The 21954-nt window shown below is 45.9% G+C and overlaps 1 protein-coding gene across 2 annotated transcripts; it reads left to right on the top strand.

The window, feature by feature from the left end:
• The first annotated feature begins 1500 nt into the window (after positions 1-1500).
• Positions 1501-16501, top strand: PROKR1 (prokineticin receptor 1). 2 transcript variants are annotated; one of them, XM_059407781.1, is made up of 3 exons: positions 1501-1658; positions 4288-4936; positions 13239-16501. In XM_059407781.1, the coding sequence occupies exons 2-3, from the start codon at positions 4452-4454 to the stop codon at positions 13933-13935; spliced, it is 1182 nt and encodes a 393-aa protein (XP_059263764.1). In that variant the 5' UTR covers positions 1501-1658; positions 4288-4451; the 3' UTR covers positions 13936-16501. The 2 variants fall into 2 exon arrangements, with proteins under 2 accessions (XP_059263764.1, XP_059263763.1); XM_059407780.1 differs by lacking the exon at positions 1501-1658 and adding an exon at positions 1685-2309.
• The last annotated feature ends 5453 nt before the right edge of the window (positions 16502-21954 follow it).

Here is a 21954-nt window from a genome sequence, read left to right as displayed (position 1 = left end):
CTTGCCTGAGGTTTGATAGTGGCAAGAAAGGTAGAGATCCAGAACCCAAGCAGCTCCCTTTCCATTATGGACAGCTGGAGGTCAAATTAGGATTGACCTTGGATCCCTTGCTAATGAGGACTGAGCTATTCTATAGATCATTTTAACTATTTTAAGTGTATCCATCTTCAGAACTTTTTCTTCACCTCAAACAGAAACTCTGTATCCACTAAACAATAACTTCCCATTCCTTCTCCCCTGCTACATACCATTCTTCTTCCTGACTCTATGAATTTGCCTATTTACTTCATATATGTGGAATCATATAATATTTGTTTTTTTGTGTGTGTGTTATTTCACTTAACATGATGTTTTCAAGATTCACCCACATTGTAGCATGAATCAATTCTTCAATCCTCTCCTGTTCCCTCCCTTTTTTACTATGGTGAAATACACATAATATTTACTATCTTCACTATTTTGCAGTGTAAAATTCAGTGAATTAAGCTCATTCACATTATTATGCAACCATCACCACGTGGATTCTTTTCGTCTTGCAAAACTGAAACTCAGTACCCATTAAACAGTCACTCCGCCTTCCCTTAATCCTCTATCCACCGGCAACCACCCTTTCTGTCTCTTTGCTTTGGACTACTCTTGGTACTTCATGTAAGTAGAATTATACAGGATTTGTCTTTTTGTGAACAGCTTATTTCACTTAGCATGATGTCCTCAAGTTTCATCCATATTGTGTCATATGCCATAATTTCCTCCCTTTTGGAGGCTGACTTATATCCCATTGATTGAATGCATTTTGTTTAACCTTCCATCTACTGATGCATCCTTGGGTGGTTTCCAGCTTTTGTCTATTGTGAATAATGCTGCCATGAACATAGTTGTACGAATAGTTATTTGAGACCCTGCTTTCAACAATCCTGGGTGTATATCCAGAAGTGAGATTGTTCATCCTACGATGATTCTATTTGTTAACTTTTGAAGAACTGTCATACTGTCTTCCGCAGTGGCTGTCTCCTTCTACATCCCCACCATCAGCACACCAGGGTTCCAATGTCTCCACATCCTCACTAACACTTATACTTCATTATTTTTTTTTAAAGATGAAAAATATTCTCAGGTATGTATATACCACATTAAGAAAAAAAGGTTCATCACTTGATAGACATTTGTTTCCATCTTTTGGCTATTGTGAATAATACTGCTACAAGCACTGGTGTACAAGTTTACGAGTTTCTTTCTTTTTTTAAGTGAAATTTCTGGATCATAGGGTAATTCTACATTTAACTGCTTGAGAAATCTAGACTTTTCAAGGAGATCCGTGCTCTTTTAAGTTGGCCCTGGTCATCCTAGCCTTCTGATCAGATGTGGGTGGGCGGGGGGCTCCTCCCTCTTTCCAGCATCCACACGGTCCCCATGCCCTCACTTCATTGCTTTCAGGGAAGCAGTTCTCTGAGACTCTTTTACACAGAGGTGCAAGCTGCTGAGATGAAGCTGACCCGGGTGTGCAGTTGGGCTTGCCCGAGGAAGCGAGGCTTAGGTCGGTCCCGGCGTCTCCTGCGAGGGCGGTGCTGTGGGCGAGAGGGGAGGCCCCTCCGGGTTCTTTGAAATCCCACCAGTTAAACGGGCCGTGTCCGCCCTCTCTAGCGGCCGGAGCTGACCAGGTGAGCTGGTCCACAAGTCCTGTGCCCCGGGGCGGGCACAGCGGGCGGGTGGTACTCCTTGCTGGGTTCCGCGCTGAGCCCTGCTTTGAGCGCCAGCGCCCGGGATTCTGCCCGCGGCATCGTTCCGGACCCTGAGCGCGGGGAGCGCGCGCCGCTTGGGGCCCGGCTCCCTCCGGCGTGTCCTAGCCTCCAGCTGCCTTCTCTGCGTCCCCGCCACTCTGGCCCGGGCCGGACTCCGGGGTCCGCAGCCGCGCGCCTGCCTAGAGACCCTAACGTGCCCAGCCCCGCCCTGCCTCCCGCTGCTACCTCCCCGGAGCAGGGACCCCATTACGTCCGGGAGCCCTGCGTACTCTGCCCGAGCACGCCTCTCCTAATCAGCTGGCGGTGCCCAGGGCGCCCCGCGGCCACCGGGGGCGGGGACCGCCAGTGCGGGGAGGGCCCGGGCTAGGGGTGGCCCTGCCTCGGGGCCCGCGTTCCGAGGATCTGCGGCGGCGGCGGGAGCGCAACTCCAGCCGGAGTCGGGAGTGAGCCCAGAAAAGAGGAGGAAGAGAGGGGACCGGTCGGGTCCCTGCGGGCCTCTGGGAGCAGCGGTTCGTGTCCCCGGGCCCGGGGAGAGAGCCGCGACCTCGTCCGCCCGCCGGAATGCCGCAGGTACCGAGCGCGCACTCGCGGAGAGATGCTCCGAGGACCCCTCGCGGCACTGGAGGCCGCCGGGTGCAGGGGCTTCTGAGCGCAGAGGAGGCTTTTCAACAGACTTGCTTTCGCGCTCATTTCCTCGCGGGAGCCGGCCTCCCCGTTCCTCTGCCCTTGGAGTAGTCTCCGCGACTTGGTGGAAAAAGCTGGAAGCCCCAGAGGGCTTCTCAGCCGGGGCTGCAGAGAGGCTTCCAGTGATTTGCAGGGGCTGGCCAGGGTCGAGCGCTGAAGGACAGGGCCCCGGCGCACCCCGGGTGGGAACGGAATGGGGTTGCTCTTTGAGCTAAGAGCACAGGAGAAGAGATCGCAGGACAATTTCTCCCGGAGTTCTAAATCTCCCAACACCACTCCCTCCAGCCCCCACGCCCCAAGAAGTTTTTATTACTTTTTGTTTTTAAAACCTGACTTGGAGCCGTCCAGGTAGCATGCTTGGAGAGTACCCCTGGGAGGTGGGCGTGCCTCGGAGAGACATGGGGACTGCCGGGGATGAAGACTGTCCCACCAGAATTGCAGCTGTACCTGTGTGCCCCCCGGGACTTAGCCCCCTCTGACCTGTCAGCTCTCGGTTGTGCTCACACCTGCCGGGGCAAAGGGCAGGGACTGAGAGGGACAGAACTGATGGCTCAGTTCTGATGGCACATTTCTCAGAAATGTGAGAAAAATGGGGGTGAGGAGTTGGAGGAGAGAGGCCGGTGGTGGCTGGGTCTCATTGGGGAGCAGAGAGGTCCCCCAAAGACAGGCTCTGGAGATCTCACCACTAAGGAGTATGGACAGCAAGCTTTTCCAGAATACAGGAACAGCTAGGTGTCTCCCACACCCAGGAACCTCAGGCTTTCCATGCTTGCCTGCCCTCTCCAGTGTTCCCGACATTTGCGTTTGTCTCTGGACCTCAGCTCCCTTACATCCCAGCAACCTGGTTTGATGTTTCAGGCTTTGGGCAGGAATGGGACTGCAAAGAGAAGGCAGGGGTTCCTCTTGGTTTTGGGTCCCCAGCAGGGCAACTAACCCTCCTCCCACCCGCCCCCCAATATGTGCTAAGTGGTGCAGTCATCTGGGTCAGGATTCCCCTCCCCTTCCTTGTGGCTGACTGAGGAGGCCTGAGTACTCAATAGTAATTCTTTGCAGTCCTAGGGTGTAACACCCTTCCTCTCTAGGGAGCTCCGTGCTTTACAGATGTTATTGATCTGCTGCCTGGAGGATGTTGAAACTCTTGAGTGTTAAAGCTATTTACCGCAGGACACACAACCAGTCAAGGAAGGATTTTGCTCCAGAGCCCACTTTCTAAGTCACTCAGGGATTTAGGCTGTGATTTCAACCCCGCAGCCTCTGCCTGGGGACCTGCCTTGGCAAATGCTGTGCCTGACTACTAGAGTCACAGCGGACTTGCATGTGGGGACAGGAAACCCAGGGAGAAGAGGGTAAGGGGGCTGCTAGATAGGTTCTGGGATCTTAGAGCTGTGTTCTGCCAGAGGAAGGAGACCAGCTCAGGGGAGCAGACAGGGTTGTCTCATATGCAGCTGATGGATGATAGTCAGAATAATTCCTTTGAAGCCACAGAATTGTACAATTTCACATAGACTAAGTTCAAGCTGTTAGGAGGGGGAGTAGAGTTTGGAGAAGGTCACTTTCATTCTCTTTAGCTTCCTCACACTTAGCTTTGATCCTTGAGCAAAATTGCAGTGTTTCAGATCATCAGTGGAAACGAAGTAAACTGAACCAATATCTGGTTTTCTCTACAGCAATGCAGTCTTCCCTGTATGAGTGGGTACGTGGTTTTCATTCATTTGTTTTCTCTCCCTGGTTCCTTTATTTCCACTCCATCACTCAATGTTCCTTCTGAGCAGGTGGCTAATGGGTCTGCTGGGGTTACAGGATGGTTTTAAATTTGGCCAGTTCCACTCACATGTGTAGCCAACTATTTGTATGTCTCTCAAAGGCTTAGAATGGAGCTCGGATACTGTACCCCAAGGATGCTGGCAGATATACTCTGACTCATTAAAGGAGAAGTGAGTGTAAGCAGAGAGGGGAGAAGACATCAGCTGCCCACACATCACCTCAGAGGAATTCTAAGCAGTGTTGTTTAGAGTACCACCTGGCCAGATGGAGATCACCACAGGGGTCATGGATGAGAATGCCACCAACACCTCCACCGACTTCCTTTCTGTGCTTGCCTCCCACGGGGCCCAAGCTGCTCCGTTCCCATTCAACTTCAGCTATGGTGACTATGATATGCCTTTGGATGAAGATGAGGATGTGACCAATTCCCGTACTTTCTTTGCTGCCAAGATTGTCATTGGTATGGCCCTCGTGGGCATAATGCTTGTCTGTGGCATGGGCAACTTCGTCTTCATTGCTGCTCTGGCCCGCTACAAGAAACTGCGCAACCTTACCAACCTGCTCATTGCCAACCTGGCCATCTCTGATTTCCTGGTGGCCATCGTCTGCTGCCCCTTTGAGATGGATTACTATGTGGTGCGCCAGCTGTCCTGGGAGCATGGCCATGTCATGTGCGCCTCTGTCAACTACCTGCGTACTGTCTCTCTCTATGTCTCCACCAATGCCCTGCTGGCCATCGCCATCGACAGGTGAGTAAGGGGGCATAGAGACAATAGGAAAGGGACATTGGAATTGTCCCTTCCTTTACAGGAGCTGTGGATTGATGAGAGAGATCTTTATTTCCCGTCCGTGTGGATGCATGGGGGTGGGGGTGGATTTCGAATGTGGGCCCATTGACTGAATAGTAAGGAGTGTCCTAGTTTTCCAGCTGTGGGCAGACAGAGATAGGAGAGCTCCCTAGAGTTGAGCGGTGGGAAGGCTTTTGATCCCTCTGCTGTGGACATGCTCTTAGACGTATCTGCTCAAGGTCTAGAGGTCCACAAGTAAGAGGAAGTGTAGAGGGACAAATTCAAGTTGCAGGCAGGTACCTCTTGAGTCAACTTGGAGAGCTGAGGGAGATTTTCTCAATCCCCCAACCCAGCACCAGTTGATTTTAAAATAAGATTGATGATTTGTTTTAAACAACATAGAAAAAAAAAAAAAAGAAAGAAAGAAAGAAAAGAAAGCAAAAAAGGTAGCATACTTTTACATAACATACTTATACTTCTTTTTTTGGTTGCATTAATCAGTTTGCTCCTTTCCATACATTTGCATGCAACGGTATAGAAGACCTGCTTACAGTGATGGGAAATCAAAGCAGTAAGAGCCGTCTATGCAAATCTTTCCTCTGTTGTGTTTGGTCTTCTCATTTAGGACAATCACTTGTGCTCAAGAACCAGGGTGGTTTTTGTTCCCACAGGACAATCTTTGCAAGCCCCTCTCCCCAAAGTTTACTCTCATTTACAAAGCACCTTAGTACAGTCCAGAGGGTCAGGGCCTCCGTGTACTCGGATCTGAACAGTCTGTCTCTCTCCCTGAACCCAGAGAGCCTGGAGCCCAGACACCCTCCCAGTTTCGTGGCCTCAGGGCTCTGGGGGAGTTTAGCCTGCCCCTCGCCATCAGGACATCCCAGGGCAGTGTTCCGGGGAAGAGTACAGCAGATGGAACCTGTTTTCTGAACCCAAAGGCAGAACACCCAAACATTGGATAACCTGGAAACAGGCCACTACCAGAACAGGGGCTCAAACCTTGTTCTCAAGAAGAAGCCTGGCTTTAAAAGCATTAAGGGTTGGGGTTTTGTCTCCCTTGTCCTGGAAGAATGGCAGGGAGTTCACCTCTTAAGCAGCCCCGGCTCTGTCACCTGTGGAAAGAAGATGCTCAGAGTCATCATCCCTGAAGAGAGCTATGTTGGCCACAGTCCTCCACAGGAATCCTGGAGCTTCTTGGCATTTCAGCCATCCAGGAGCAGACCCTGGGTGAATCAGGAAGGGGACAGTCAAGTGGAGTATCTGCCCCTTAGCCCCTTTCAGGGCTGTCAAGGAGGGACTCCAGGAACCTGTCTCTGGCCTTTCTGAAAACAGAGGCTGAAAGCATAGAGGGTCCTTTCCTGCAGTTTCACTCCAGGAGGACATCTTTGCAGACAGCGTGCTCTCAGCCACTAGAAGTGGGTAGGTTCATGCCTGCTTTGGGGCAGGCTCCTGATCCCTGGACAAGATCCTTTTGAGGTTGTAGGGACCCACTTGTCTGAAGGGGGTCACACTGCAGGAAGGAGTGGCTTCAAGGGTGACAGAGGCCAGGATAAGTTAAGGGGCATCGGGTTATCCTGAACACAGAGGACATGATATCTGCGTCACCCAGTCCACCTCCATCTACTGCTTTTTTTCACATTCGTACCCTACTTTTATACCAGTCTGAAATCCTGCAGGCATTTCTCTTGCAGTGCGAGTTTCTGTAATATAATTTAGATACAATAAGAAGAGAACATGCTTTGCTTCGTGGGACTGCTAGCGTTTACAGTGGGGTTGTGATTAGAGACTTGAAGCCAAACACTGGAGGAAAGCGCTGTTGCCTACACAGGCCATCCAGGGGTCTTGGCCAATGAACTTGGCTGCTCCAAGGTGTGAAGTTCCTTTACTGATGTTTGTGATCTTTGCTTCGAGGTATTTGTATGTGTTTTTACCCTCCAGTTTCAGTTTCGTGGGACAGGACCTCATTGATTTTTGTGTGGCCATGTGTGTTGTTCAGGATTTGATCAGGGGTTTTTGTGTGGCCATGTGTGTTGTTCAGGATTTGATGAGGTTCTATTTGGTTAATTTGGGGCAAATCACATGTATCTCTATATAACAAATACATTCCAGTTATAAAAATGCCTTTATTTTTGTTTAATGAAATTGGAGGAGTCGTGTTAGTGAAGGAGTCAAACCCCCACTGCTGTGGTATTAGCAGCCGGCCCCATGAGAGTTCTTAAAGATCTCTCTGCCTTGGTTTTCTTATGGGTACAATGGGAGTAATAGTAAGACCTAAGGATTGGTTGCCTTGAAAATGAAAGCAAGTAATATATGTAATTGTTTGGAACAAGGCTTAAACTGGAGAAAGCAGCCAATTAACAGTGGCTCTTATAATTCCTTAAAGTATAAATCCTTATAAATATTATAAATCCTTATAATTATAAATTATAATTATAAATCCTTATAAATTATACATTTATAAATCCTTAAATTCCTTAAATTAACCCTTCCAGGAACAACAATGAAACAAAACCAAGTAAACTAATGAACATTTTCTATTGAAGTGATTCATTTTCATTGAAATGATTGTTTTCAAAAGAAGATAATGCAAGGTTTCTAAGAAATGCAGCTGTGAAGCTGTAGTGGAACAGAAAGAACTGCTTACGTTCTAGCTCCTGCTTCTGTGGTTGGTGTCATGGCTCTCCCAGACATCTACAGTAGCAAGGCTCCCTTGTCACAGCCGCTTGCCTCCTTTCTCCAGCAAGCCTTTGCTTTACAGGACGGGTCAGTGTTCACCCTTCCCCACCTCCCCACCTACACCCTGTTCACTTCGGCTAGGGCTCCTTCGCTCAGTGTCTCTTGGCTCAGCCGGGCTGCCACTGCTCCTCTCCTCACAGCCCTTGCTAAATGCTCATTTATTCAAACAACGCATTGTTGTAGAGAAGCTACGATGTGACAGAGACCTGTCCAAGCACTGGGGATACAACAGTGCAGGAGAAAAAAAACAGCTCCTCGATTTAGTGGAGCTTTTACCCAGAGATAACAATCAGGCAAATAAACAGAGGTAATTTCAGAAATGTTCTGAACAAAAAAGACAGACATTGAAAGTGACGGAGGGTGGTTGCTGCTCCAGGTACCTCGTCAGGAAAATGTCCCTGAGGAGAAGGCATTTGAAGGGAACCTTGAAAAAAAAAAAATAATAAAATAAATAAAACCAGTCTTGCGAAGATTGGGAAAACTCATTCCACACAAAGGACATTATCAGTGCAAAGGTCCCAAGACAGGAACAAACATGAAGGGTTCTAAGAACAGAGAAAAGGCTCCTGTGGCCTGAGGGAAGAAAGCCACGCTGCAGCTAAATTAATCTTCCCTCTCCTACACATCTCCCCTCTCTTACTCAAAAGACCTTTACGAACTCCATTGTCTACAAAATATAGCTCAAATCCCTTCGCCTTTTATTATGATTCTTGAGTCCCAGAGGGCTTCTAAGTCTCAGGCTAGGACAACACATGGATGTCCTGCTTTCTAAAAGAGGTTGCAATCTTTTTGAGAACTGGCACGATGGCTTTTTACATCTCTATTCATTCAGTTGCTGAGAGGGAAGTTTTACCAAAGTCCTAGGTGCTCAGAATTCACTGTCAGCAAAAAGTTACAAAAGAAGTAAGACTGAGTTCTGGAGGAGCTTACTGTCAGGGGGAGGGGTGGGGCCAGGTGAACTAACACTTAGTAAAAGTAAAGGATAAATTCTAAATGCAGTTTACGGAAGGGTGACATCATTGTGTATTAGAGTAGTCAAACGGGGGGAGGAGGAGGAGGACTTTTAAATGGCCTTCAACAAATGAGTCAGTAAAGGACAGGAGAGGTTTTCCACGAGGGTAGTGCATTTTTTGCAAAAGACGAGGTGGGGGGGCACCTGGGTGGCTCAGTGGGTTAAGCCGCTGCCTTCGGCTCAGGTCATGATCTCAGGGTCCTGGGATCGAGTCCCACATCGGGCTCTCTGCTCGGCGGGGAGCCTGCTTCCTTCTCTCTCTCTCTCTCTCTCTCTCTATCTCTCTGCCAACCTCTCTACCTACCTGTAATCTCTCTCTGTCAAATAAATAAATAAATAAATAAAATCTTAAAAAAAAAAAAAAGACGAGGTGGGGATGCTTGAGGTATGAGGTCCCTTGGGGAGGTCTGTGGGATCCTGGGGGGCAAGGAACAGAAGCAAAGTTGAGATCAGAAAGGATAGGTTCATATTCCAGAAGACCGAGGTATAGGTAGTCAGACCTGATGGAGCAGGAAGTTGAAAAAGATCATCAGAGGAATCTGTCCTCCAAGTTCTGGGTTCCCTATTGGGTGTGAAGACACCTGCACTGGCCTTGATGTGTAATCCATAGATCCCAGAGCATGTGGGACACTGGGGAATTCTCTCTTCTTTACCCAGAATCCCGGGGGAAATGGCCAGCCAGCCTGCCCACTGACCTCCCTTCTCTTCTGCCTGCATGGGGCCAGCTAAGGCTTGAGTACCTATCCTAGGTCTCAGGATGCACAGATGCTCCCCAGTGAGCTCACTGATGGGGCTGACTGGCCCAAAGAGCAGGTTCTGAATTCCCTGATGATCTCCGGAATGGCCTAGAAGCTGCTGCGACCACCATTTCCATGGTTTGATCTGGGGGACGGGGTCCTGGGTGGGGATAGAGGGAGCCCAAATACTCTTTGCTTAATCACTCAGCCTACATCATCAACAATCCCTGCCTGGATGTTTCTTTGTCCAGCAGCCTTCATTCTTTGTTCTCTGTGAAAGGTTGGTTCTCAGCGAATCTGGACCTGAGCCATTATATTGGTAGACACATAGGTCAAGCCAATGGGATATTCATAAGAAGAGAAAAGTAGCTGCCGGTTGCCCAACTCCTTGGCACATCAATAGCTAAAAACCAACTGTGTTGGAGAGAAAAGAGAAAAAAAAGGTGCTAAGATTCTGCTAGGATGCTAGGAGGGTAGGAAGAAGGAGTATGGCTTGCTCCAGTGGGAAAGGGAGGGGACAAGTGGCTTATTGGAGACCCAGATGGACTTGGAGCAAGATATGAATGGGTCTGCATCATGGTTCTGTCGCCATCTAGCTGTGTGGTCTTTGGCAGGTATTTAACTTCACCGAATCTCAGTTTGCTCATCGGTGAAATGGTCATCTTGGTTCTCTTACCTATTCAATAGACTTGGGGATACGTAATAAGAAAGTGGACTTAAGAATGCTCTGTAATGGGGCGCCTGGGTGACTCAGTGGGTTAAGCCTCTGCCTTCGGATCAGGTCATGGTCTCAGGGTCCTGGGATCGAGTCCTTCATCGGGCTCTCTACTCAGCAGGGAGCCTACTTCCCCCTTTCTCTGCCTACTTGTGATCTCTTCCTCTGTCAAATTTTAAATAAATAAATAAATAAATACATAAATAAATAAAATCTTAAAAGAAGAAGAAGAAGAAGAATGCTCTGTAAATTGTAAGCTGCTTTACAAACACAAGCAAGTGTTACTGTGCTAGAGTTCTGGAATTCTGATCCCAGCAGAGCCAAAGCCGCTGGCAATCTGTGAAACAGTTTAATGATTTTCCTTTTGGTAAATAGATTTGGAGGGCCTCTTGCACAGCCCATGCTAACCCTGGGGATGGAGTCGGGGTGAATGCCCAGAGAGCCAGGATGGGATGAACATCTGATGGGGAGTCACAGGTTACCCTGAAGATTAATTTTGACATGAAGATAAATAGATCCAATAAAATAGAAGGTAGCAGAGAACCTGAAAACAAACTATTTGCCAATAAAAGGTTAAAAAAATTGCTACATATACAGAATAGCTCAGAAAAAAATACATTTTATGTTGCCGACCATTTCTTGTAAATTTGAAGCTTATGGTTGTTTATGCGCAGTTGAAGCTTATGGTCTGAGGACCCTGATGGGGTCCCGCAGGACCAGCCAAAAGGGTTCCTGGCTGCACGCAGGGCAGAAAGCAAACATGAGCCAGCACGAAGGGAGAGCCGTTTATTGAAGGTTTAGGGAGAGTGCAGGGACAGATAGAGTGGGAGACTCAGAAAGGAAAGGAGGGAATCTCTCTTTTGTTTGAGGTCTGGAGTTTTTTTAGTGGGAACTGTGGTCTAGTATATGTGTCCTCTCAGGCATCCAGGAACTGGTTAGAACAAAGACCAGGGCCCAGGGGTTCTACAATATGCATCTGATGGCTTCATCGGGTCATTCTCACCGGTCCTTCCTTAGGAGATACCTATTCTAAAAAAATCATTGACTTCTTATCCCTTCCAAGGAGGATATATACTTTTTGAGTTGTGAGGCATGTGTAAAATGGGGGTGTGGTTCCTAGCAAGAATAGAAGCAGGAAAAGGAGCAAAAAGGCAGATTTTTATGGAATCCTAGAGTTTCCCTCTCTCACAGTGTCTAACTGGAGCTTCGCAGTATCTCTGTGAGGTTGGCGAGGCAGGTGATATTACCATGTTACAGAGGAGCAAACTGAGCCCACTAAGGGCTAAGAAAAATGCCTCAAATTCATATAACAAGTTTGTGGCCAAGCTGGAATTAGATTCTTGGTCTTCAGACTCCTCTTCTGCTCATTCATTGAAAAAAAACACTCTGATCTTGAAATACCATAAAGACTTAGGATGTTGCCATTGAGAGAGGAAGGAATAGAATTATCTAGTGAAAATTCATATAGTAAACAAGTATGGCAATATTCTTCAACAGAATAATCAACAGAACATGGGGCAGATAAAGAGGGAGAGAGTGAGTGAGAGCAAAGGTGCCAAACTCTTAGACTTTGTTATGAGTCTGAGTGAGTTTCATGCACTCATCAGAGTGGGAGCTCTGCAGGCTTTATGAAGGGCCGTATGTGTGCATTGACAGGAGCGTTGCCAATACCCTATAGATATTCCCATTCCACCCTTCAGCGCTCGGAAGACTGGCAAGAGTGACAGGGACTGTTGCCCATGGCCAAGCATGTCGAACAGCCAGTTGGGTGTACAGAGGGTGGACCCAACCCATCCAACTGCATCTGTCATCTCTGGAAGAGAGCGGGAATCTCACTCCAGCAAACTCTCCAAATGACACTCAGTGGGGTTGGCTGCCTGTGTTTGGGGGAAGAGGGACACAAACAGCAGGAACATAATCAGGAAAAAAAAAAACCCATAGGAATGAACTTCTTCCAATCAAAATCCCAAGAACAATGACCTCAAAGAGATTTGTTTCAAAGGAAATAGACTCGGTCTGGCTTTCCTTCAGGCTTCTCTCACATTTGCTCTTGGCTCTACCTGGAATAAGCCAGGACACGTGAGAATGTGTTTATTTCCAAAGTTGTTTAGCCATTCCCTCCCACTTCACTCTCCATCTTTCTCGTTCTTCAACTTCTACTCCCTGCCAGACACAGAAAGTCTTCCAGGAAACCAGAGCTCTCTGGGAAGGAGGCTTTCATACCACACAAATGACTCACATCCCCCAGAAAGTGCTCTCTCTCCCTTCCTGGACCACTATGGCAACAGCAGTGTGGTTTTTTGCAAAAGGGCAAAAGCAATATCTTTTACTGTCTGGTGCTTTGTGGTTTAAAAAAAAAATTCAATGTATATTCTTGATTGATTTTTCACATCAGCCATGAGATAGGGCTAAATGTTTTCTATCAAGGGTCCTGTGGTATATGACCTTGAGAGAGTCACTCATCTGTCTCCAGGTTCCGTTTTTTACACCTGGAAAATAAGGAACATGGTCACATGCTCTTCCTTCACCTTTGCAAACAGAGCAGTATTTTTAAAAATGTGGAATAAAGACCAAACATTGTCCACTGCTTCCACTGGAAAGGGCGAGTTCTCTCGACAACTCTTTGTAATTATCAGGCCCTTTTACCTCTAAACAGTGGGGTAATTAGGATGGAATGGCCCTGGAAACAGGAAGGACCTGGGAATAGTGCCAGACCAGAAACCAACGGAAGGCTTTACTACTACATTTAATAACAGTTACCCTTTATTGCAGATATATCATATTTAAAACTGTGCCAAAAAAATTGCATATACTTTGGCACAAACAAGCAACCTTAATTTTGTAGGTAAGAAAACTGAGATTCGGAGAGATGAAACAAAACCTGCCTGAGCTTGCAATAGCTAGTAAGGGGCGGAACTGTGGTTTGCACTTCAGCCTGCTTCTCTTGAGAGCCCACACAGCTGTTTATCCTGCACAAGTGCACCTTCTGTTGTTGCCGAAACAGTACCATCACCCAGAAATTCCCGCTGGCAGTGGTTGACCCTATTTCTGTTCTTGGTCTAGATATCTGGCCATCGTCCACCCGCTGAGACCCAGGATGAAGTATCAAACAGCCACTGGCTTGATTGCCTTGGTGTGGATGGTGTCCATCCTCATCGCCATCCCTTCTGCCTACTTCACCACCGAAACGGTCCTCATCATCATCAAGAGCCAAGAGAAGATCTTCTGTGGCCAGATCTGGCCGGTGGACCAGCAGATCTACTACAAGTCCTACTTCCTCTTCATCTTTGGCATTGAGTTCGTGGGCCCCGTGGTCACCATGACCCTGTGCTATGCCAGGATCTCCCGCGAGCTGTGGTTCAAGGCGGTGCCGGGCTTCCAGACGGAGCAGATCCGAAAGCGCCTGCGCTGCCGCCGGAAGACCGTGCTCATGCTCATGGGCGTCCTCAGCGCCTACGTGCTGTGCTGGGCGCCCTTCTACGGCTTCACCATCGTGCGCGACTTCTTCCCCGCCGTGTTTGTCAAGGAGAAGCACTACCTCACCGCCTTCTACGTCGTCGAGTGCATCGCCATGAGCAACAGCATGATCAACACTCTGTGCTTCGTGACCGTCAAGAACAACACCCTCAAGTACTTCAAGAAGATCATGCTGCTCCATTGGAAGTCTTCCTACAATGGGAGTAAGTCCAGCGCAGACCTTGATCTTAAAACCACAGGGGTACCGGCCACCGAGGAGGTGGACTGCATCAGACTGAAGTAACCTGATGGACCGTTCAAAGTTTAAACAAAGACCTTTGTGACACCGACCGGTGTCCTGGGATACAAACCATCAACCAAGAACACTTGGTTTGAGTGCATGGACGAGGGTGCGAACACTGTGCTCAAGGAACTCAGCATTTCTAAACCTGATGTGACTAGATACCAGCACCAGTGGCCAACACTCACTGAAAGCCTCGTCTGTGCAGAGTAGGCACTGGTGAAACTTATGTATGTTGACAACATTTAATTGGCAAAAAGAAATAAGGATTAAGCCAAGAAAAATATTGGGGCATAGAGAGCCTGAAATGAGAGGCTCTCCGGAGGGGAACCCAAGTAGGCATCTAGGACTGTGGTACATGTGGTACATGTGGTACGTGTGTTTGTAGGATGGTCTATCTAACCATCTCAGCTACTCATCAGGTACTGATGTAGCTCATCTCTAGGATTGTCCTTAGACTTGAGTTCACTCCTAATGTTTGTGGAGTTGGAGCAAGAATACAAAACAGGCTCCTACTTCTTTATTCTCATCCCTTTACTCTCATCTCTGTTCCTGACTTTCACTGGAAGGAACCTTACATGCATGCACATGGACACCACAATATGCATGGGCAAGTTCTGTCCAAACACTCTTCCCCAGCACTGATCCATGGCTACCCCTTGGGCTTATGGCTGTGCCCCTACATAGAGAGACTCATTATCAGGAGAAGCCACACAGACCCTAGAAGCCATTTGGTCAAGGTATTAAGGGGTTCTGGGTATCTTGACTTGTCCCAGGGAAGGCTTAGGCTCAGGATAAATATGTTCTCTTGGCTCCATGGACTTCTCATCCCATGGGGAGAAGTGCAAATGGCAGACCTCTGAAAGCCTGCACAGCTCAGGTCAGGAGCTCAGATTTTCTGGGTCAAAAGATGATACTGCTTCTACCTCTCAGTTGTACTGGCTTGGACCCTTTAGGCTTCTTCTTAAGTCCTCCTTTTCCTTCTCTTGTATCCATGCTTGTGAAGCATAGAATCTCTGAAAGTAGACACAACAACTCATGTATATGGCTGTCCACCATTTTCCATTTCCACCAGCATTCACCCTCATTGTCACGATTTGAGAGCAAGATGTGTTTGTCATGAGTGCCCAAAGTCCATCACAGTTATTAATCCTTTGGATTAAGACTTATTTTTCTTTTAAAATGGATATACCCTTGGGACAGATTACCTGCCATATTTCTACTCCTCATTGTAAATGAAGCTTTGTGATCTAGTGGCAGATGGTGAAGGTTGGTGGTACGGCCCTGGGCACCCAAGAAAGATGGGGACGTACAAATGGGTGGTTGGTGCCTGATGAGATTCAGTGACTCCACAGACTTATGGAGGGCTCATCCTACTTTCTAACGCACCTTCATTGTTCGGAGTTTCAAATTTTGGAATTTGAACTCATGGAACCAGAAGATCTGATCCAGCCTCAGCTCTGTCCCCTGTGTGACCCTTGGTAAAGCTTCTCAAGGGGACAAAGATAATACCTGTGATAGCTCCTGATAAGAGGGTTGTGAAGAATCAATGAGATAATATGTGGGTAAACTCTTCAGCCACATGAGTCATCAAAGGAATGGACGAATAACTATGTGTAACATGCCTGACAAGGAAAAACTTGTCACCTTGGCTTATGTATCTAGAAATTTTACCATCTCCCACTTTTTATTAATCATTGCGTGAATTAGTCCTTTACCTCTTTTAGCCGTGTTATATGTGTTACGTTCTTAACACATGCTGGTACAACAAGGCAGTGAAATTTGGTGGTAAAAGTGTAACAGGAAGTGGTAGAGTGTCTCCAGTCAGAAGATGAGCTCAGGGTTTTAGGAATTTCAGAATCAGACTATCTTTAAAATCATGGAAGTGTTGGCCATGTTCCTGTGCCTTTTCCCAGCCAGCATGAATCTGGACAATGTGATACTGTATCTCAATCTTTTTTTACTGTCATGAGTATGTGTACCTAAAGAGTAGATGTGTTCTTTTCCTCTAAAATAATTCTAGAATAACACATTTCTAAGGCTATTTAATTGACACTCGTATGGCGTTTCCTCCCCAAATATAGTCAACTCTTGATTTTTGGCAGCCAAGTTTATTTTTTTAATAGTTACTTTATTTCCCTGGAAGACCCATTCAGAAACTCATTTATTTCTTCCTATTAACCATCCAGCAGACTTATTCTACAGTGTAATGGGAATACTCTCAGAGAATAAAAACTGATTAAACTATTAGCCCAAATCCAACATACCTTGGAAGGTAATTCTTATTTCTTATAAAATTACATGTTACATTCTAAAATTGGGAAAGTTAGCTTTGAACCAAAAAATAATAACAGGACATAATTATTTGTTGTTCTGTTCACCTTTTCCATTAGAAATTCTAAGCAAGAATTGATGGTTAAATAGGAGATTTTTATGTGACAACCAAACTTCTTTTTGCTTTTCAGCCTAGAACGTATCAACTTTTCACTTGCTGAGCCATCTGTAATATTTTTAGATGTTGTGTCTGCTTGTGAATTTACAGTGAATGAAAGTGTTGTGTTGTGATCAAACAAAATAAAAAAAAGGTACATATATAATCACGGACCATAGTGTGCCTGTAATTTTCACCCCTCTTTCCCACCCCCTTCTCAATTACGGTGTGGTGCTGCTTTCAGTGAGCACTGAATAGAGGCTGATTCCATGATCACAGCAATTGTGAGAACAGTACTAACTCATACCCCTTTTGCCTTTAAACCTTTCTTCTCTGTCCTATGAAATCCTAAGAGATTTCACTGATTTAGGTCTTCTTCCTATAAGTCTGCTCTGGTAAAACCATTAATGCTTTTTAGCATCTGAATGCCAAGACTTGAAATCTGAGGACCTGTTTATGCCTGTTACATAAGCTAAGGCTAACTCTTTGAATAGGCTTAATGTCTGTGCATGGGAGAAACTGACCAGGAGATGAACCTAAGATTCTACACCAGGTTCAGATGAGTGGCTGACTCACTGAACTGAGTAGTAGCCTGCCCAGCTGATGTTCTTTCCAAAAACTAGAGGTGAGCCCGACAAGGTGACACTGGTGATTATGTGTTCTGTTGCTGTTCTCTAGGTACTTTCAATATACAAAGAGATGTGCATGTTGTCATAAACAGAAGGATAAAGATGTGATTTTACAAAATCAAACCATTTCCTTAACCAAAGTAGAAGAGAAGGGCAGATTTACAACAAATCTTCTGGAAATTTTGCCTAATGATTACACATTTTAAAAATAATTTTTTTAAGACACTAAAACTGGGTGGCTCAGTCAGTTAAGCATTTGCCTTCAGCTCAGGTCATGATCTCAGGGTCCTGGGATCGAATCCCCTATTGGGCACCCTGCTCAGCGGGGAGCCTGCTTCTCCCTGTCCCCCTGCCTCTCCCTCTGCTGTGCTCTCTCTCTCTCTTTTCCTCTCTCTCTTTCAAATAAATAAAATCTTAAAAAAAAAAAAGACACTAAAACATGGCAAGGTGGTCATCACCATGGCAAGCCTTCAAGCGTGAAACAAGTTCCATGCTTACAAAAAAGAATGCTAAAGAATTTGTGAGATGGCCAGAAAATTCTAAGTATGAATCCTGTTTCTTGAAACATCTGATACGCTTTGGAATGTATCCACAAAGAATGAGTCCAGTTCTTCTACCTAGGGTGTTAGTGAGAATATTAAATTCATCAAATTCATTTTATGGTTGGTGAAACTGAAACCTAGAATGGAGAAAAGGGGTTTATAACTGGTCTCATAACTGGTCACCAGGACAGCCAGGATTAGATGCCAAGATCCCCAAAGCTTGGTGCAGGATTTTTCTACCCCAGCCTTCATGGATGCAGGAAGCATCAATTTCAGAGGGGAAGGAACTTTTCCAAGAATCCTTGAGGTGACTAGTCAGCTTCAGTAGGACCCTCTCTGGAGACTCTTAAGGAGTTAAGCAGAAACATTCCTGGTTCTTTTGCAAGCCAAATTTAATTCATCTTACTCCCAGGAGCTCACAGCACAGCCAGGGAGATCAGGAGGTTTTAAGGGAAGACTGTTTACTGAAGACTGTTTACTGCTGCTCTTTCTTCACATGGCCCAACTTAGGGTGCCTAGGAATAGAAAAGGAAATATACCAGGCTGCTCACGCGCCCAGCCGCCCTGCTCTAGCAAAGCAGAAGAGAGAAAGGAGCCATGCTTTTCTGAATGCCCACACTAGAGGGCGGGCCTCTGCATTCAGGGTTCCTTGGCATCAGAACCTACCTCCTGCCGCTGCCCGCGAGGACGGAGATGCAGAAGCATTCTGGATAAGACGGGACTTTAACTGGACAAGTGGAGTGCAGAGAAGCAAGAGGGGGAATGCTCTGCAGAAGAGAAATGTCTCATTCACCTGCTCCTGAAAACAGAAATGGACTTTTTCCGGGTTGGGGTTGGGGATGGGGGTAGATTTCTCACAGAATGAAGAGATTGCCATCCCTGGAACAGGTAACCAAAAAAAAAAAAAAAAAAAAAAAAAAACGGAAAAACACAGGGACCTAAGGAGAGACAGAAACCAGCCTCCAGAAACAGGTCTGTATGATGGGGTGAGGGGACGCTGCTCACAATGGGAAGACACTCAGTGGAGGACTAGGGAAGGGGAAGCTGGCAGACACAAATGTGGCTGATGGAACACTTAACAGCCAGGACCATCGACCGTGGGTGCGAGAGGATCCAAGCAGGGCATTGGAATATCTCACTGCGCCCTCACAGCTGCTCTCCCAGCCCAAAGGACACTCATTTATAGATGAGGAAATCAAGTCTCCACTGGGTCAGGGTGGGGGTGGGGTTGGTGGCTCAGGAACACACGAGGAGTGAATGGTGCTCTGAGATTTGAACCCAAACCCACGCTTTGATCTCACCACGCTGCAGCCTCTAGAGGGTTTTCCTCCCTCTTCCTTGTGTTTTCTAGAAAACCAGATAAATGCCTCTCTGTGAGGGCAAACATGAAGTGCTAAATCATCTCCTAATCTAACTAGATCTGTCTCAAAAACTGAGAACAGCACCCTCCCCAGCTTTGTTTTTCTTTCTGTGAAAAGTTTTGCTCACCCTCAACAGCTGACCCTAATATTTAATGTTAGGACAATAAATGTCCTTAACATTTGGTGTCATGGGTACCTCTGGAATCCAGTGGACTAGAGCCCCTTCTCAGAATAATGTTTTCAAAATTTTTTGAAAATATGCTAATGAAAGGCTAATGAAATAAATTATATTGAAATGTTATTAAAATATATATATTTATTTAAAATTATTTATTTACTTGAGAGAGAGGGTGTGCACACAAATGGGGAGGGGCAGAGGGAGAGGGAGAAGCAGGTTCCCTGCAAGGGGAGGGGCTCCATCCCAGGAGCCCAAGATCATGACCTGAATCAGAGGCAGATGCTTAACCAACTGAGCCACCCAGGTGTGCTGTGATTAAAATATTTTTAAAAGTTTATGATAAAATGGTATAAATCTTTAAATCAGATGTCTTTTTTTAAAGATTTAATTAATTAATTTATTTGACAGAGAGATCACAAGTAAGCAGAGGGGCAGGCAGAGAGAGAGGAGGAAGCAGGCTAAGCAGAGATTCCCAGGATCCTGGGATCATGACCTGAGCCGAAGGTAGAGGCTTTAACCCACTGAGCCACCCGGGTGCCCCTAAATCAGATTTCTTTATATTAAATCTTTATTTAATGCCTTGAACAACAAGATTTGGCATCAGGGCTAACAACTACCATGATTTTGAAGCAGTGATGAACGGGAATGAGTTTTTAGGTCTTTTACCCTAATTGCAATGTGACATAAAATATCTGTGACCTCTCTCTGCTAAGACCAGAGTGGCTTGCTGTCTAGGTCATAATGGCAGAGGAGGATCAAGCTTGGTTATAGGTTAGTGAGAATAACAATGAATTTTTTTCCTCCATGCTCCTAGCTCTTGACCTGGTTAAGAAGATCTTCCCTGAAGAAGGCCAAGGCAAGCACAGCCTGGAGTGGGTAGCATGGAGATTGCAGGAACAGGCGCACACATTTAAATAGAATTAAATCAGTAGATCTTCTCTGGGTGTTCTTCTTGTGAGGACACCTCTGAAGGCATTGGGGTTCACCGACTATGCCTTGTGCCTTCTCGATGCCTCCAAACCTCATTCGTGTGACAGATTCCTCTGAGAAACCAGACAAGGTCTCTCTTTATAGCATGGAGATTCAGAACCCTTCTACACAATTATGTAACAAACATTTATTGTCCTAGGTTGTGATGTTACTAAAATGAATGACACAGTGCTAGCCCTCATCTCAGAATGATCCAACTTAAGGAGATAGGACATTTTGGTTGTTGAGAAGTGCAAGGGAAAATCCTATAAGCACAGCACTGCAGATTTCTTGTCAAGTTGCCTGCTTTGCTCTTGTTTCTTTTGTTACTTTCTGTCGTTATTTTGTCATGCTTTCCTCTCTGTAATATGTTGGTCTTTTCTTATCTTGAGTTGAACATACACATGTTTTTATTATTTTTTGTGTCACTTTAAGGGAGCCAGTTTCCTTTGAACAGAGCTTAACTCTTGGTTGGGCATGCAGAACATCCTGAGCTCTGAAATACACCTTTTTATTTCATCATTTTTGGTATGTGTATCTCTTGGGTCACGGTTTCCGTATTCTCCTTACATATTTAAAATTCCCAGGATTTGTTGTTTTCCTTCCTTTCCCATGATATTTATTTCTTTCAGAGTAGACTATTCAGTTTTCTTTCGCAGGCTCTAGTCTTTTTTCTTTCTTTCTTTTTTTTTTAAAAGTCATTTCACAGGGGCACTTGGGTGGCTCAGTGGGTTAAAGCCTCTGCTTTTGGCTCAGGTCATGATCACAAGGTCCTGGGATTGAGCCCCGCATCGGGCTCTCTGCTCCACAGAAAGTCGGCTTCTTCCTCTCTCTGCCTGCCTCTCTTGCCTACTTGTAATCGCTGTCTGTCAAATAAATAAATAAAATCTTTAAAAATAAATAAATAAATAAGTCATTTTACAGTTAATTTTTTTTTTTTAAGATTTTACTTATTTATTTGACAGAGAGATCACAAGTAGGCAGAGAAGCAGATGCAGGCTCCCCACTGAGCAGAGAGCCTGATATGGGACTTGATCCCAGGACCCTGAGATCATGACTGAGCTGGGCTTTAACCCAATGGGCCACCCAGGTGCTCATCTTTTCTTTTTTCTTCCCTTCCTTCTTTCCTTTCTTCCCACCCCCTTTCCTTTTTGCATAATTGTGTACAGTTTTTCTGTTGCTTCTTTTCATTTTACTTACCCTGGACAATACACTTGATGTTATATCTGGTTCTAAGGTGGCTATTCTTATAGGTATTTGTCAGTCCATCTGTCTACCTATATGTCTATCCATCTACCTCTATATCTACACACAGTTTACCCTTGAACAACGCAAGCTTTTACTGTGTGGGTCCACTTCTAGGCAGATTTTTTTTTTTTTTTTTTGACAGACACAGATCACAAGTAGGCAGAGAAGCAGGCAGAGGAAAGAGAGGGGGAAGCAGGCTCCCCACTGAGCAGAGAGCCCGATGCGGGGCTCGATCCCAGGACCCTGAGATCATGACTTGAGCTGAAGGCAGAGGCTTAACCCACTGAGCCACCCAGGCACCTGTAGGCAGGTTTTTTTGGATAAATACAGTACAGTACTATAAATGTATTCTCTCTTTCTTATCATTTTGTAGTAGCATTTTCTTTTCTCTAGCTTACCTTAGTGTAAGAACAAAGTATATAATACATACTATGTGTTAACTGGCTGCTTATGTTATTCGTAAGGCTTCTAGACAGCAGTATGCTATTAGTAGTTAAGTTTTGGGGGAATCAAAGGTCACACTCAGATTCTTGAATGTGCAGGGAGTGGGGAGGGCGGGATCAGCGACCCTCCCCTCCTCCCGAGGTTGTTCAAGGTCAACTGCATATGTTACTGTTGTTTATTTCATTAGATTTTATGATCCTGTGTCTTTTTCATTATATTT

This window comes from Mustela nigripes, chromosome 7, assembly GCF_022355385.1.
Source record: "Mustela nigripes isolate SB6536 chromosome 7, MUSNIG.SB6536, whole genome shotgun sequence".
Classification (NCBI taxonomy): domain Eukaryota; kingdom Metazoa; phylum Chordata; class Mammalia; order Carnivora; family Mustelidae; genus Mustela; species Mustela nigripes.
This window is presented reverse-complemented; position numbering and strand designations above follow the sequence as displayed.

Bases quoted from the DNA above. Each gene is read 5' to 3' on its own strand.
- PROKR1 (XM_059407781.1), top strand. From the start codon at position 4,452: ATGGAGATCACCACAGGGGTCATGGATGAGAATGCCACCAACACCTCC. The intron at 4,937-13,238 runs GTGAGTAAGGGG...TTCTTGGTCTAG, and splicing joins CTGGCCATCGCCATCGACAG to ATATCTGGCCATCGTCCACC.